Raw genomic sequence first — 17756 nt, 5'->3', positions numbered from 1 at the left:
AATATTTCTGTGCTTTTAATAAACTTGTATTTCTAATTTTTCTGCACTTTTAATTTGCATTTGAGCTACTCGTGTATGAAATGTGGTATTAAAAATGCCTTCCCTTGTCTAACAAGCATGAAAAACTTGAAAAAGACTGCAAAAACATTGTTGGAAATATGAGCATTTCTCATATCCCAGCAACCCACTCTGATGACATCACTGACTGCTGTGTCCCTCCCAGTTTATAACATAGCTGGGAGACAGCTATTCCCATAAGATACCCAGCCTAAGTATGACTAATCAAAACAAGACAGCTGAGAAACCCAACAACACCACACTTTTAACGAGAAGATTTTCCAGCCAGTTCCGATCGTGAAAATCATTTTTATTGCTACTTCTATCTTCTTGCTATTTCTGACTAGCCCTCCTCTTTATGGATCAACTCAAGCATTTAGTGTGGGCTAAAATGACAGGAAATATCTGGCCCATTTAACAATAAATTTCCCAGAGTAACACTGAGCCGCGCTGAGAAAAAATGACCTGGGGTTGACAGTCTAGCCTTAAGGGGATCTCTAACCACTCCACAAAAACAACATTCCCGCCCAAAAATGAAACTTCATGCCAATTCATAGTTTATGTCTTTCACATTATGTATTACATGCAATAGCAACAGACCAACAAAGAGACAAAAAAGACACAGCAAACAAATTCAGATGAATCTTTAAACCATCACTACTGCTAATACTCACCATATCCAGGAGTGCCGTCTAAAAGGAAAATGGCTTAGATGCATCATGGTCCCATCACTAGGAACAACAGGACACTGTCCAGGTTTCATACCGAAGCTGTGTCAAGATTGATCCCCCTACCTGTTAACCTTTTGTTCTCTGAGCTGCTCTATCCAGCTATCTATCTACACACGCTGCCCCACAGTATTCACAGGCCCCAGCAAAGTAATATCCCATACTGCAGTCTGTGATGCGCCCATTCAGACCATTCTTCCAGTACAGAGTTCTTTCTGAACTTCCAACCTGGTTTGGTCCTAGGGCATCACTGCAGAAAGCACCAGCTTACATCCAACAAGCAAAGCTTAGAAATCAAACTATATAGCACCATAACATCCATTGAGCTCCTGAAAAGAAATAAAAATCCCATTAAAGATGACAAAACTGAACTGTAAGGAATTGTAAGCAGACTTAAGGCCAGTCATTCAACAAGGGAGTCTCAACAGTGCAATCACACAGCAGCCGTCCACAGGACCAGCTAAGCTCTGCGGCCGCTGCTCTTTTTTCCGTGGGATTCTTCCAGCAAAGGTTTGGAAATTACTGTCCCAAATCCACATGGTGAACTGGTTCAGGGACTCATTCCTCCGGAAGACATTCCTTTTCCTGACAGCCAACGACGCCGGTTGGAGAGGCAGCAGTAGTCACACCAGCATGACAGAGCATGTTACACACAGTCACTTACACACTCACATTGGCTTTTATCCTCTCAGCTTTTCTCCCATTGTCTCTCCGACTTTGTGTCTCCCTCTCTAGTCTGCCCTTTTACAACCTCACAGCAAGGGAAATGAGGAAACGGGAGAGGAAAAAAAAAAAAAACAGTGAAGCGTCACTTCAGTATCTCCCCTTCTCTCTGTCTCGCTCATCTCTCCCCTTCTCTCCCTCCCTTCGCCTCCTCCTGCTTCGCTCCAGTCAGTGGGATGTCCTGGCCCTGTGTAAGAGGTGTGCATGCTCCTTCAGTATCAGCTAAACCTACTGATCCTCTTACAACATGCTTCTCCACTTCATTCAAAGGAACATGCCTGCACAAGTACAATTTGCATACATGGAATTGCTCCATAAATTCTCCATAAATTTAACATCTGCTCTACTTTTCTTAATTTGTGTTTGTCTCTATTATAGCCCTTTGTCATAGCAACGCAAGCACTCCTGGAGCTCTTTCATTTTATTTTTGATTTTTGCCATTGTAAACACAGCCTCTGTCTCCTCCTCTTGTGTCTGCATGAATGTCAGTGAACCATGAAATTTCCAACTACTTAACAAATGCCATGTATAAGATGACATATAGTTTGGGTGTGTATGAACACATGTATAGGCCTCTCAAGGCATGTTCGTTACAAGAAACTTGTTATACAGGATGTCATTGCCCTTACTGCAGTATAATACATTCCTCTGTTCTTAGAGTAGCTGCTTCTCTCCAGATGGAGTCTGTAATTCTGCCTATACACCAAACTGTGATGAAAAAGAGTAAATGTCATAGTGTCTTTGATATCCATTCAATTATCAACATACAAAAAAAAAGTCACATCAAAACCACCATTTATCATATTCAGTGTTAGTCCAGTACAGTCTTGCATGAATAGGATTTTCCCTGCACTTGTCAGGTTGTGAATTTGTTTATAAGTGGAATTGGAAAGAAAGTTATGAATTGAGGTTAAGGTTAGCACATTAAAAGCCACAGTTGTGGCTAAGTTCCAATTGCTGCAGTCTGAAAAACAGGATCCAGCCCTGCTTCTTACACACATCCTGCCCAACACATACGTCAACAGCCTCTTAACTCCTGCCAAAAGTCAAACCACCTCATAGCCTCTGTAAGCCTGCACCTTCAGCCACAACAGCTACTCTTGAAAAGGGTGGAGTAACACTGAACCAACTTGCGGTAAAATGCAGAGATGAAGTTTTCTGGTGGAATGTGTGTAGGGTGTGTTAAGAGGGGCAGGAAAAAACTATTTAAGGGTCTTAAGGCCTAAGGTTACCTACACAAAGCATAACATCAATGTCTCTCAGAATTTATTTAGCAATCAGATCATTTCAAGCATACAACTGGGAACTGGGACCAGAAATCTAAAAACAGAACATATACTGCATGTTCCTGTGTATTACAGTATGTGCTTGGTATTGCATAATCTTAATCTCTGCTTTTAGGACTGCTGGCAACTGTTGCCACCCTGATACTAAACACTGGTTTGCTGTCACTATGCACCCTGAAACCTGTAAGAGAGACTGGAGGAAAGAGAAAAATATAAATACATATAAATAGCTTAAAGGAAGAAACAAATATATATTGGACAAAGCAAGAGGGTGGCAGCTAAAAGAGCTAAAACACAGATGCAAAGAAGGTGGATGGATAAAGTGGATGTACATGCTACCAGCTTTGGAACAACTGAACAATTACCCATAAGACCAGGAGAAGAACTGACAGAGACGAAAGTGCAGCAGATAAGATTGATGAAGATTAAGCTAAAGCTGAAATGCAGCTGAGCTGTAGTGACACAGAAACGTTGACAGAAAGCCAACATCACTACTGGAAAACCATGTGTAACTCCTGCTTGGAAGCAGAACAATCTATTTTCCATATATAAAATATCACATCATATCTGAATCAGCATACCTTTTCCATTACATTAGTGTTCTGACATAGCTTTCTGGGCATCAGGGCAAAAGGGCCGGATAACAAAACAAGTGCATATTGATTTCACGTGTACTGGCATTTAGCAAAGTACTTTTCTTAATTTATCTGCAGATGGATTATCCAGAGAGCACAGGCTGAACAACCTCTATAGTCATACTGTATCACAGAGCTGGTGCAAACCGTATGGCCTGCCAGCAACATGGCGGCTTTAGCCTAGTAATGTTTTGCAAAACAACACAACCATGTAACTCTGCAGGCCACAAAACCTGCCAAGCAGTGTAAGGTACAACTATGTTGTGTGTCTGTCATATAAAACAACTCCTGTGCAAGCAAATGGCATTTCTGCACCAGAATTAGAAAATTAAAAGGAAAAATTAATGCATGCCCAGCACAACTTTTGATTTCACAGCTTGTCAATCAGAACATTCATATAAAAATCCTAATTAATTTACATTCAAATAGGAAAGAAAATCTCTATAGTGAATGAAAGAGAACTGGGTCCTCATGCATGTTTTGTTCCTTAGAGGTAGGTCAGCTGTCCATCACTCTGTGTGTCGCTGTGGAAATGCCTTGGGCCCAGTACTCCTCCTTGTCATTCACAGATGCTTATGCTGTGGCATTTTAGCAAAGGTTAACTCATTCCCCCTTCAAATCAGATATTTGTAATTAGATTCGTACATCTAATGGGGACATGGAAGCTTCAAGGACCATTTCTAGAATGTTTAAGTGGCCAAAAGATTGCTCACTTGTGAAGTGAAGAGGCTTTTTTTCCCTCTTTTTTTTTGGCACGTTGATATTAATGCAGAAAAGACAGAAGAAACTTAAAAATACATGCTCAACGCTGCAGCAGCTGCGAAGGACACAGTTGCAGTGTAGTACAAATACTGTGTATTCTCACATCTTACTAATCATTTAGTTGCATTATGCATTTGACAAGACTATTAATACTACAAACTACTGTGATAATAAAATTATGAGACATCTTAGTAGTATGACTAATAATAGCACCAACCTTCCAAAAGCTACCACAATAAAATTATCCATGAATGTGTTTAAGGTCTTAAATAAGTTTTACAAAACATTAACCATGTTGAAAAAATTCTTACTGTAGGTCACTATTTAAGAAAAGACCAAGCAACATTTTCACCAGCTCAGCTTTTAATTTCAAAAATATGACTTAAGATACATTTGCCAGTGGTCTAAATAGGAATATACTGTATTCATGTTGTATATTGTGTACACAGTGAAATGCTGCAAAATATTTGTATGTTCAAATTCCCTGTACTCTCTAAACACAACTCATAACTATTAACTATTATATAAAAACAAAAACAGAAAACTGAATAATAACTGATGATACAAAACACAGCTCAAAAGTAAATATATGTCAGTTTGCATTGTTTCAGTTTCACCTGGTGCAAGAGTAAAAAAAAACCACTAAATCCACGCTCATTTAGAAATCACCTCAAACTGACAAACGGGCATGGCAGCATGCTTGAAAGCATCATGAATATCTGGTTAACACCCAACATTGTGAATGGTAATATCTTTTTTGACTGCTTCATGAGGCTGCTTTCTGAGAGATGAAAGCACACTGAAATATTATTAGTTTGTAACCTGAGGCAATCTCCACTGCAACACCATCTGGTCAGGATGGGTCTCACTAACAGTTGGTGCAATCAACTGTTCTTCCCTCTGAAGCCTTCATAGCCTCATTACACTCAGAGAAAACTTCACTTCCCATATTTTAAAGTGCCTATACTGAAATCAACAGTAACATGATGCAAATTCCATGATTTGTATACTGTTATATACACATACTGTAATTTCTGCCAATACACTATGTACAGTATTAATGGTGTATGTACATAGAGTACACTTTACACTTTAGTTCAAACATTGCATTAGCTAACCCAGTCAGGCATTATACAAGAGATATCCTGATTTACTACTTGTTACAAAATTATCAACAAAACATAATTAGACCTACGTATGTAATTTATTTTATTTCTCCTTAATACATATAACATTTAAAAATGCATCATTTTGGTGTAATAGGCAAGGTGCTGGCTGGGTAAAATGCTACCAATTGTAAACATGAACAGAATCTTTTTGTAAAATGTTGTTTAGCAGGTTTCCAATGCACCTGCTTTCAATAAAGCCACAGTTAATTTACTGCAGGCTTTGGCATTTCTCACTTGATGTCATCAACTGCACAAGTGCGTCTTCACAGGCAATAAACACGTAGAAGTTACATATCAGACATCCCTTGTTGTGGATCTTGAATGGTGACAATCTGATTAACTTACTTACTCACATAAGCAATTAACAGCTGTAGCAACAATATGTTATCCCTTTCTTTCGTTTTCCTGAGAAGACGAGCAGTAAACTGGCTAAATGAGGAAGTGTGAAATCAATCCCAATCGCTAACAAATGAACTGTTAGAAATAAAAAATTGTATGATTGTTCAGGCAAAGCGATCTGAAGAAGTGTAACTGCACTGTAAGTGTTATTTTAAAGATATGGTGCAATGTGTTTTAACACCTCAGCGTCTTTAGAGGAGTTTTTTTATTTTAGCATATTCAGTTCTTATGTGGTGAAAACCGGTAGTATTTTCCTCAATATCAAAGGGGCTTGAAAGCAATAAATGCCCTGATTCAGGTGCATAACCACTGCGCCATCTAAGCTTCACCATTCACACTGCGAGGCAAGTGCATTTTGGAAGTGGGGGACCAGGGTGCATGCTAGCTAGGGTGATATAAAATTTGAGAACTCAGTCAGTTGGGCTGCAATTTAACAATTCCCAAATTCAATGCTTAATTAGGGTTCCCACCAACCACCATGCTGCATAGTTACTATAATTACTGTGCTCAGTGACACATGCAGATCACTAAAAGCTAAGGCAAGTTTGCCTATATTTGATATAGAAATTAATTGACTGTATTGCAAAAATATTTTCCTTACTGTAATTCATCTTATTTGCACTGGTTACATGCTTTTAATGCTGGCTGGTTGCCTTTTTATAAGTCTTTATAAGTCTTGCTTTTATTAAACCAGTAAGTTGGAGCTCTACAGCAGGGGTCACCAATCCTGGTCCTCGAGGCCTGCTGTCCTATTTGTTTTCCAGATATCCCTGCCTTACATGCTGCTGATTACCTGGATCAGGTGTGTTCAGCCAATCAGAAACTGGAAGACCAGCAAGACAGTGGGCCTTGAGGATCAGGATTGGTGACCCCTGCTCTACAAGACCTGAGAGGGTTGCGAATGGTCACATGCAGTAGTCATGGCAGGAAAATCCCAGGTATAATTAATAACATAAAAAGTGTAGTTTTATTATTTTCAGGGCTGCAGCATTTTGCCTGCTGGCTCACTGACATTAACAAGTGGTACACTTGAATGGAATCAATCATTAAAAGTAATCATTAGATAAAATTATTATTATTACACTTATTTGTTTCCTGCTTTGAAAAGTCACAATGTCATTTATAGAAATGGTCTTAACAGAGAAATCTCTGAGCACCATGGCTTGTATCCTCATAAAGAAGCTAAAAACCAGGACACTGGAATCAAAAGACACATCAAAACAGCATCCCCACATTAAGAAATGTCCTCATAATTTAAAGCTGATGTTGTGAATCGAAAATGAGGGAAAATGAGGGAAATGCTGAAACACAATACTAAAATATCATTTAAACAAATTCAGTGTATCAAAGATTATTTTCAAAATAATCTCTATGTCTTTGTCAAATATAAAAGAACACTTCAATACTGCACTCCCTGAGCTATTAATTGCCCTGGCTCGTAACAGGCCACAGAAGGACACCAGCATAATTACTATTGTGATAACTGTTTGCCTCTAACTGCCTGTTGTTGTGTCTGTTGTTGCTGTTTTCACCTGTGAACTGTGATGACACTTCGCTAAGCTCAGGTTACTACAGATGCACAACAGTGACAAGATACACATTGTTCGCAGCTGTGAGAAACATGCTTCCTATTAGTGTATCCTGTCATTCAAAATATCTCATTTGCAGCTACCTACAGTTTGCTCCCACTCTTATTTACTAAATATCTTTATCCATTGCACAACCCCCATTGTGCTCTATACAGTACCTCCATTACCAAACATGGTGTCTGCTTATGTTGCCCAACTCCTCCAAAAATAGACTTTTCCTGCATTGCACCAATGTTGTGTCACTGTTGCAGCCAAGGCACTCAACTGGCTCCCCCTGCACTGGCTGAGTAGTCTGAGCCTTAATCACAGAATTGGATGGACTGAGCGTCTGTCTGGGGGTCATTTGTAATTCCTCTGAGGGATGATATGACCCAATGATGACCTCTAGTGACACTAATTACTATAGGAACAGAAGAAAGTATGAGCCTGTTGTTATTCTGAATGAGTGTAGTGTAGTTTATTTTTAGGTAATGTAACTCATTTATTATTAGCAGTTCAACAAAAATCAAACAGGTCTTTACATTGAAAATCTATTTACTATTTCAGGTTATGTCCAGTTTATTTATTGCAGGTTTTAGCTTTTCCTGTGAAAGCCTGATACCCTGTATACTTGGCTGCTTTTATCCACATTCTGTTTGCTTTCACTTGGCATCAGTATGTATGTTACAGCCTGTGACAAGAGGGCGTTTTGTTTTTTTTTGTCATTTATAAAATATATGTGCAATACAAACTGTGAAGCATTTGAATTTGTCATGGCAAAGCTAATAAAAAGCTAATTAAACTCATGTGTAGATTAGCTCTACCACAAAGGCTCTCAGCCAGACTTAAACCACACCTTTAGGTGCATCTACACATTTTTGTCAATTCGTCAAGTAGATGTTGAGATATTTCCGTCTGTACCAATGTGGTAGACCAAACTGACCAATGCACCGACATTGCCATGCCTACAGTCATGCCACAAGCACTGCTAAAACAGTCACAGGGAGGGATAAGTAGTGAACAAGACAAAAAAAAGTTAATTTCAGTGCATTAAGATCAACCTAAAAATGCTCTGAATAGGAGATGTGAAAGACTAAGAAATGTGAATAATTACATTGAAGGAAATGTAAGCAATGGAAATTATTGCAAGGTTCTTGTTTTTCTCTGACAGCCCTAAATTCCATTAAAGGGCAGGTATTACGAAGAAGGAGACGCATGTAGGAAATAGCATTGTGGGGGACTTGTGTGACATTAAACTGTTAAAGTAATTACATGTTAGGGGGAGGCTTGCAGCCTGAAAAATTCTGTCTGTGACATTCTGCCTGCAAACTGTGGAGGAAACCACCTAACTCACACACAACAGCACACACCCTTCTAAAAACTTGAAAAATGAGCTCATATGTTAGTTTATAAGTACAGTGATAAACTCAAGTAAAGTGGCTGTATGGATACAAAAATTACTAAACAAGTAAAAACAATAAAAAAAATGTCACTGTAAATGTCATCTGCTGGGTTACATGAATACATAGAGTTTTAAAGGGGAAGTGCAGCTGCTTAAATAAACCTGGTTTACAACATGGCTAATGTAAGGGCAGATAAACACACTGGAAGTGTCAGAGTCCAAATTGAAGTTAAATGTAAGATAAAACACATGATACAAATTGTACTGTTTCAATATTATGTGAATGACCATTTTATAACATAAAACTGTGGGTTGGTTGTAGTGCAACTATATGGAACTGGTTTTTCAGCATATACAATCTTCTATGGATTTGTATAGAATACTCTATGTTGGTAGCCAACCCAAATAAATCTGTCATGATCCTGACAGATTCATTGGAAGTGTGACTGATATAAAAGCTTGTCACGACAATGTATTACTGTTTAAGTCAAGTGACAAAAAATGACTTCCCTAATGAGAAATAAGCCTCTCATTGCAACACCAGTTCTTATATTCAAGTACCACATTTTGGACTTCAGACTTTTAGCCTTTTAAACAACTCGTACCCCAGTTGGACAGGCTACCCTCGGCTCCCAGTGTTCATATATCAACAGTGTTAAGAAGAACAAAGATAAATTCATGCTTTCCCCTTTTAACGTAGACAATACTACTTTACTAGTTTAAGATAATGAAAGTGGCCACAAAGTTTGGGAAGAGCATGGTGACTGACAGTGACAATGCTTAGCAAATTCACCTATTAATTGAATGTATGTGAATGTCATATGAACGGAGTAAAAATTTTAAAACAAAACATTTTACTGTACTAGGTGATCTTGTGTTACATGAAGGTGAAAGCAGAAGAGAGGAATGGAGGAACACAAGGCAATGACTGTTCCAGTAAATGTTTTATGGGATGCAATGTTATACACCTGCAGATGGGATAAGGAGGGAAATGGGGTTTCATAATGTGAGAAGTGATCCCTGTGAGGTTTGCCACATTTGTCTGACATTTGCTGAGGTTGGTGTAGGTTAATTTTAGAAGGATAACTACAAGAACATCTGATGAACTTTCTCTCACACCCCATCTTCCTAAGAACATATTTTTAGTGTTGGCTGATGAAATCATGAATACATCAAAATACCTTATACTCTGTTTAATAGTATTCACTTAAATACAAAGAGATTACAATTAATGTCTGTGTGCTGGATTGTTTAGCATGTGTGCACTCCGTGTGTACTTGCAGGTTCTAAAAGACAAGCCACAAAAGGAAACTACCACTATGAATTTTTATAACATGAGACACTGAAAAACATATTGCTTTACTGGAAACAAACATGAAACCAGTTTTCAGAAATCTGATTTCTAATTTCAGCAAGGAGGAGCACTAAAGTAGAAAGATCTCCTGCTTAACTGGAAAACATCACTCACAGGTATTCGCCCCACCTAGAGACTGTTATATAAGATTACACCTTCGGATTTATTACATAAAACCCCCTGATATCCAGTACATTCTACAAATTACTTTCTTTCTAATAAAGGGGTATAAGCACTCTCTCACATCCCACATCATCTACCAAACTTACTGGTTTCTCACATTTCCAGAAAGATTTTTCCTCCAGAACGTTCAGAGAACATTTGCAAAATTCAGCTGTGTTATTTGTGTGGGTGTAGGTAGCAATGTGACAATGACAGCATATTAAGTTTTACTTTTGCTTCCTGAATATGCAACTTGGCATTGCTACTGACACTGGCAATGCCTGCATGGCCACCAGCATTTGAAGACAAAATTGCAGATTTTCTACCTCAGTGATTGCTGAATATCAAGTTTCAATTCAATCAATACATTTTACTGCTAGCACATAGTAAATATATCCTCATTTGGCATCCTACAAGTTTGTAGATAAGAACCATCTGTTTAGTGACGTTTTACTTAAAGGGAAATCATTTTTCCCAGGTAATCAGTTTTCTTACTGTGTGAAGTTATATTAATTGTGTTTACTTGTGCTTGTCTTGCTGTTTTAAAGTGGTGCTCAGGTGGAAAATAGAGCTGTCAAGTTAGGTTAAATGTGAAGTTTTCTTGAAAGTAAATAGCTCTGTGTCAACCCAGTGTTTCTCACCCAAAGTCATTGTGTGCTTCTCTGAGCTCTAACGTTCTGAATGAATTTCCTTCCTCATAACACATTCAAAAACTGGATTTTCTTAAAATAAAGTATATTATTTGTATATGTGCATTGCATGTTTACAAGCCATTTCCGCTGCATGTGTTCCTATAAGTCATGGGTGTGTTTGTCTTGTTGGCTTTTAAGTTAGACACAAAAAGGTGGAAAGGAAAACAGTGGATAGGGAGAACTGCAAAAAATGTCCATGGATGTCATGCACACTGTGTGCATGGGACATGCTGAAAATTGGAAGTGTGATTGAAATTGCTTTTCAAGAATTGATCAGTATGCCTGTTGCCAATGCAAACCCGAATTTCTATTACTTCGCACTCACCTGGTCTGCTGTTATCCCATTTTATATGTCACAAATTTTAATGACTGAAATCGCTAATTATTAGAGTTAATAAATCATGGATATATAGTACAACCATCTGGATACAGATATTGACACCATCCTCTGCAGGTGTTCCGTTCTGTATATGACCCTATGCAGTGACATCTACTGTGAGAGGAGTAAACAAATAGAGAGCTTCCCCACAGAGACCAACAAAGTGTCATGTTACTGCCATCAATAAAATTGTTCACGAAGGTAATGGGTATTGCCATGTGCCATGCTGGCGAACACCTGCCCCTGCTGATTGTATAAAGCAGCTGCTTCTCATGGCAAAGTTATGTAACATCACCCAGTCAGCCACTGCATAAAAGGGGGACTTGTTCAGGCAAAACAAAGGCATAAATTTGATTTTTAGTGTACAGTTCAGATTATGTGTAAATTTATTCATACAAATAATTACAATGGGAATATTATACTCATTTTGATAAAACTACAGATTCTAATTCAATTGTTCCTTCATACTTTTTCTCCAGGAGTCTCTCTCCATTTATTTTCTTTGTGAGTTGTACCTGTGCTGAGTTGTAAGTACCAGGGTGTGAAGGGAGAACTCATGAAAATGTCTTGCTTTATCCAACTGTGTCTCCAGCTGTACCACAGGAAGGTATGCTGCAGAGAACGAGTGGGTGGGGATGGATGCATGGATAAGCAGAGAGAACAGTTATAACTACAAGGAAGGCACATACAGAAAGAAAGAGCTAAGCAGAGAGAAAAAAATAAATAAATGAGTGAACAAACAGAATACTGATTCGATGCCTCTACAAGTTGCTCTCTGCTGCATTGTGGCACACACTTTCAAGCTGCACATCAGCATAAAACGAACCCTTAGTCCCACCCAAAAAACTCCAGAGAAGGAAAAATTGCTATACTGTCCACACTCATACTCAAAAAGAGAAGAGGGATGAAGAGAGAAAGAGAGAGAGAGAGTGAGAAAAGGGGCAATAGTTTGAGAACAGCAGGGTTACATAATGGATAGAAACACCATGGGAGCTACCGAAGGGGAGCTGCTGGGTTTCTGCAAGTAGCAGAATGACGCATTCCCCTCTCACACATTCACACACCACCCTCAATGCAGCAAAAGGCACACATCCACATTGATGTGCTCCATGAAAGGGAAACCACTCCCAAGCATTTATCATAATCTGCACATGTCAGCAAGAGTGACAATACAGTTTTTTCAATATTGCCTAGCAGCAGAAGAGCAGATACTCTATGCAACATTTACAATCAATTAAATCCATAAAAAAATGTCCAGTGAAATGGAAAGCAGCCTTAGATCCACTTTCTCTCTTTGCATAGAGTGCTAGACTGATATTAGGCTGGTCAAACATCAGCCCTCCCTATTACATCTGTTTATATAAAGAAACCATGTCAAATGCAATAACTACTTACTGATTATACACACACGACAACTGTTGGCTCCAAACATTGACACATTTGTATGGATGAAGCTCTTGCGTATTAGAATTCATAAATTGAGTTGATTAAGGGTAACAAACATTTTTGGAGCCTCAGCAATGCAAAGTGTATTAGACTACTTTTCATTAATCGCAAATACATCAGAGCACTGATGTTATGTTTTTATTGCAAATCTCAAATAAGGCTGTTGATATTATGCTAAAAGCTAAATCTGTCTCCCACTTGAGCTGAGCTATATCCAAACATAAAAACATGCTTCTCCTGAAATCAATCTGCTTTGGTAGCTATTTTTACATAGCGTCATGACTGCAGGCACACCAACTCACAAACACAAACAGCGCGCACACAGTGGGATCGATTGATGAGTTATAGGAAAACAACATGCATTCCTCCCATCTGGGAATGTAGTAGTAGGTTGCTGCAAAGCACTTTGCTCTGAACACAGGAAATCAATATGCTGTGAGTTAATGAGATAGACCCCCTAACCTAAGCACCTGATTAGATAAACAGGTTAGCAGCAAAACACAACACCACCATTAGGTGAAAGCCATGTAGACACATATTGCTCATGCCAGTCTCATTATATGTGAGCGGCAACCTTACAGTTAGTGAGATTTTATCATGTGGTAGAGATTGGGTTTCATTATCATGTCACAGTTATGACAGATGTACTTAAACAGTCCAGTGGTTCTAAAGATGGTTAATAATAATAACTATTATTATGACCATCACCATCAGTATCGGCCATGGTTCAGTTTTCAATTTTCAATCATCAAAACACAATATTCAGGCTTGCAAAACTGAGAAAGAATGATTAGATTACCTTTTGAATTGTCTCATGCTCAAATAAAACTTCTGCTGTTTTGGTACTTACCTAGAAAGAGAAATGCAAAGGAGGGAGACAGGGGAGAAGGGGGTGAAAGAATGAGACAGATATTATCAGGCTAATCTATTGACTGCAGTGACAGGATATTTCTGCTTAAACAAGCATCAGGGAACATAGTATATGAGTACTAAAACACCTTCTTTCCCCTCTGTTAAATGGACATGCATCCCCCCAAGTACCCCCGCCCCCCTCCTCCCACACACACCACAGAATTAAGCACACCATGGAGTGTGTATCAACATACTGCAGTGGTGAGAAAACTGCTCACTCTCCATCCCAATGTAAGCCTATTGATCTGAGTCAAGCCATATTCAGTGTCTCTCTCTCTCTCTCCCCACATCATCCACCCTTTGTTTTCTCAGTTATCTGAACTCTTAGTCCTCTTCTTTGACAAAAATCTTCAGTGAATATACAGCAAAAGTCCATATCTCTACAGGAACACAGCAAAAGTCCATTTCACTACTAAAATGAAGTGACACCAGGTTTTATTATTTTAAACACATGAAATTACTTTGGCAATTGACGTTTAAGACAGATTTAGATTTTGCCTAGTTTTTACTGTAGAATTGATTATGGTTCTATATGGTTTTGCTATTTAAGTTTAAATTTACAGTCTAGACAATTAATAGTCCTAAGACTGCATGATTAGGTCTTGTTACAAATCAAAAAGAAAGACCTAAATGAAACATCAGATACTTTCATAACCATCTTAGTTCACACCATCAGTCATTATTCAGAAATGTCTTTGAATTGTCTTGACAGGACATTTTAATGGAAAGAGCTGGTGGAGCTCATCCATCTGTGAACTCAATGGAGACATTTTAGGAGACGTACAATGCTTACGAACAACAAAGACACCAGCCTTAAAGAAATTAGCACATTTAGGCATATAGAGGCCCTCAGAAACATTTCTCAATATGACAAAAGGTCTGCCTACTAGTTTAACAGAATAAAAAGGAAAATAGCACCTACATACAGTAGAACAATCCAAAACCTTTAACTGAAAACTGAAGACTGTATAAATGCATTGATACATCATGTATGTACTTGGCTGCATTGAGAGAATAATGAGAATATTATGTTCTGTCATGTCAGTCATGCTTACGCCCATATTTGATCATGTCTCATGAAGCCGAGCATCACTGAGCCACTGACTGCACAGATGATCTCAAGCTTCTCCTGAATGCATTTGGTGCCAATGGCTAGAAAGCTACTGTGACTAAAGCCCATTCTGCCCAAGACTTAGAGTACACGGGTAAAGGACAACTGTCTTTGGTTAGCTGATTCTAATAAGGCCTGTTTCCGTGGTGACTAGATTCTCAGCTGCTGATTTATGGTATCACATAGTCATCACCTCCAAAGCGTCTGGTGCTAGAACGAAGGACAACAGCTTGCTATCAGGAACAGCTGGGGGAAACAGGTGTGTGCTTCTCATTACGGCCATAGCAAGATAATGATGTCTTTTAATCACTAGCCCTGGATATTGAGAGAGGATGCATATGTGTGTGTGTGTGTGTGTGTATGTGTGTGTGAGATGGGGGAGCGAGCGTGAAGATTCTTGGCTTTATTCGTGTGTGTTTTACATAGTCAAAGCAGACACAGGCAGAATTAAGTTGTATCCACAATTTTGCACTTTTCATCATGGATTTCTGCACAGGAGATGTACATGTATTGTGAGTGAATTTTTGCATGTGTGTGCGCTTGGGTGATAATGGATGCATGATGAGAAAGAGAAATCTACAGGGAATTAGGTTTTTGTACAAGCACCCTCTCCACAGTAAATATACGTGTGTTTTATCTGCAATTCCAAAATGAAAGCAGTGATTCCGTTTTACCACAAACTTTTGTGACATGGATTAGAACCCTCTTACATCTCTTCACTCTCCTTTCTCTGAGGCAAGAGAGGAAGAAAAATAAAAAAAATAGTGGACGGGAAGGAGGATGATCTAAAGAAAAAAAGATAGGATAAGGGAGGAATACAAGTCTGAAGACTCACCTTTAAGCAATACTTGCTTAAGAGCTTAAGCTCCACAACAAACAAAAATACCAGAGTGGAGCTCAACCTAATCACAGCAGCTTATTCGCCATGCCTCTGTCTACAATTGGGAACCCACCAATAGCTGTTTTCCCACCGCTGGCACACAGACAGGAAAATAATATATGCTTACCAACAAAAGCAGACACTGGCAGCCACGCACGTGCACTCACGCACTGATAGGAAAGCATATACACACGTCAATATGCAAGCACACAGTGATGTTTTTGCTCGTCTGTGTGCTAAAACATGTCAGTACACGTGTGGCATCTCGCCATCTCATATGATCACACAGACACACTTCATGGCACACCAGCAAGCACACGTTTAACTCAATTCGTGTACGTGTAGATGCTGCTGTAACAAATACAGACTTACAGTTAAAGTGGAGGACTCGTGGCTAAAATGATGATGATGTTCTATTAAGTGAAAATGTTTTTTTTTTTTGTTTCTTTTAAACTTGTTCACCAGGCTCTTTCTTTCTCTTGGTGAACTTGATGCAGAAATTAGATGTGATTACACAGAACAAAAAGGCATTGTGCTGTATATGCATTGATGTCGCTATCTCGTCAAGCATCACCACTGTGTGGCCGAACAAACAGGTCACTGGTATGAAAGAGAAAAGATGCAATTTTGAGAAGAAGATAAATCAAGGACAATCAGAATCCATGATTACCTGAGTGATGGACTGGTCAATATCCAGGCAAAAACATAGTCATATTTCTATATCACTAACATCCACAGTACATTTTGTATGAAATTGCCTCTTTAGCAGGAATCATCCCCTAAAAATCTATTAGCTTATGAATTAGAACTGTCTGCTGGCTTCTTCAAACCTGTTCAGTTGAATTTCCATCTTCTTTTTTGGTGCCTTATTGTAAAGTGGGGCTGCAATTTGCAAAATACCCCAAAAATACAATATAGGAAATAGTAACAGACCAAAATCTGCTCATTATTCAGTCAAATCTCCCAAGTAACATCAGTAAATTCTTGAACTGAGCAGCTTAATTTAACTAGTCTTTATGTTTATTTGATTCTGTTATTCTATTACTTGTGAGAAATTGCTTTGACCTTAGTAGCAATCTTAAATTATATATTATATTATATTATATTACTCTGTAGAGGTAAGCTACAGAGTGAATTTCAGTTCAATTTTCTGATGACACAGAAATTATAAATAAATATCGAGGGAAAGCTATAGAGGTGAGACAGATCAGTGTGATTTTGTCATTTGTATAACATCCTGCCTATATCTAAGACTTGTGCAGTTAGGAAGGGATTCACTATCATCACTGACCCATCAGTAAATATGAGCTGGGGATTTTACAGTGGCACTCAGTTATATTATGTTTACAAATGACTAGTTTCGTTCACTGTACGTGCATGTGTTTTTAACTGTTTTGTAATGCCGTATGTCAACTGTCACATGCAATTAAATTCTCCCAGGCAACAATAAAGGTATCATCACCATCAAATTAGTCTCACAGAGCATTTTCCATCTCCATGAATAATGTAGGCTTCCACCCTTCAAATGATGTCCATCTGTGAATACCAACATTATAAATTAGTGCCCTAGAAAATCCTAATTTAAGTAATGATATTCAAGTATACAATTTTAAACAATCTCTGTATCATTTTTAGATTTTGTGGATCATTTTCATGGGATATAGTTACATTTGGACAAATGTGTGTTTGTATTTCTCCAAATGCAAGATTTTTTTCAACTGTGGCATGTATGATCTTAAACACACTGGTCGGCAACTTAAAAAAATGCAATGTACCCTTACTGATGAAGGCTAAAATTAACTATATGCTTTATGGTGAATCTTCCATCCCTTGCTGCCTCAGCCTTATCTTGTTTATATCTTTGCCTATGATAATCTATAACACTTCGCTTAATATCAGTATTTCTGAAATTATGTCTCTCATGAGACTAAGGAAAAGGCCAGATTATTACTCTGTTCTGCTCTAATGGTGCTTCTAATAGATCTTGTATCCTCAGTTGCACCATACTGTAAGGCAGCAGATCAAAAAGGCCTTCAAAGAAAGATCTAATATTCTGCACATAAACTCTCGGGTCTATCCTAATCGCAAAGC

The 17756-nt window shown here is 38.4% G+C and overlaps 1 protein-coding gene across 7 annotated transcripts in view; it reads right to left on the bottom strand.

The window, feature by feature from the left end:
* Nucleotides 1–17756, bottom strand: part of pde4d (phosphodiesterase 4D, cAMP-specific) — a 143744-nt gene that overhangs the window by 46430 nt on the left and 79558 nt on the right. Inside the window, exon 1 of one of the 7 annotated variants that reach the window (XM_026321375.1) lies at nucleotides 1458–1519. The exons of 5 other annotated variants lie outside the window; for them this stretch is intronic. Coding sequence is in view for 1 of the 2 variants with exons in the window: in XM_026321374.1 (XP_026177159.1) it covers nucleotides 732–820 (89 nt within the window). In the remaining variant the exon portion in view is untranslated. One more of the 7 variants, XM_026321374.1, reaches the window with a different exon arrangement.

This window comes from Mastacembelus armatus, chromosome 9, assembly GCF_900324485.2.
Source record: "Mastacembelus armatus chromosome 9, fMasArm1.2, whole genome shotgun sequence".
Taxonomy (NCBI): Eukaryota; Metazoa; Chordata; class Actinopteri; order Synbranchiformes; family Mastacembelidae; genus Mastacembelus; species Mastacembelus armatus.
This window is presented reverse-complemented; position numbering and strand designations above follow the sequence as displayed.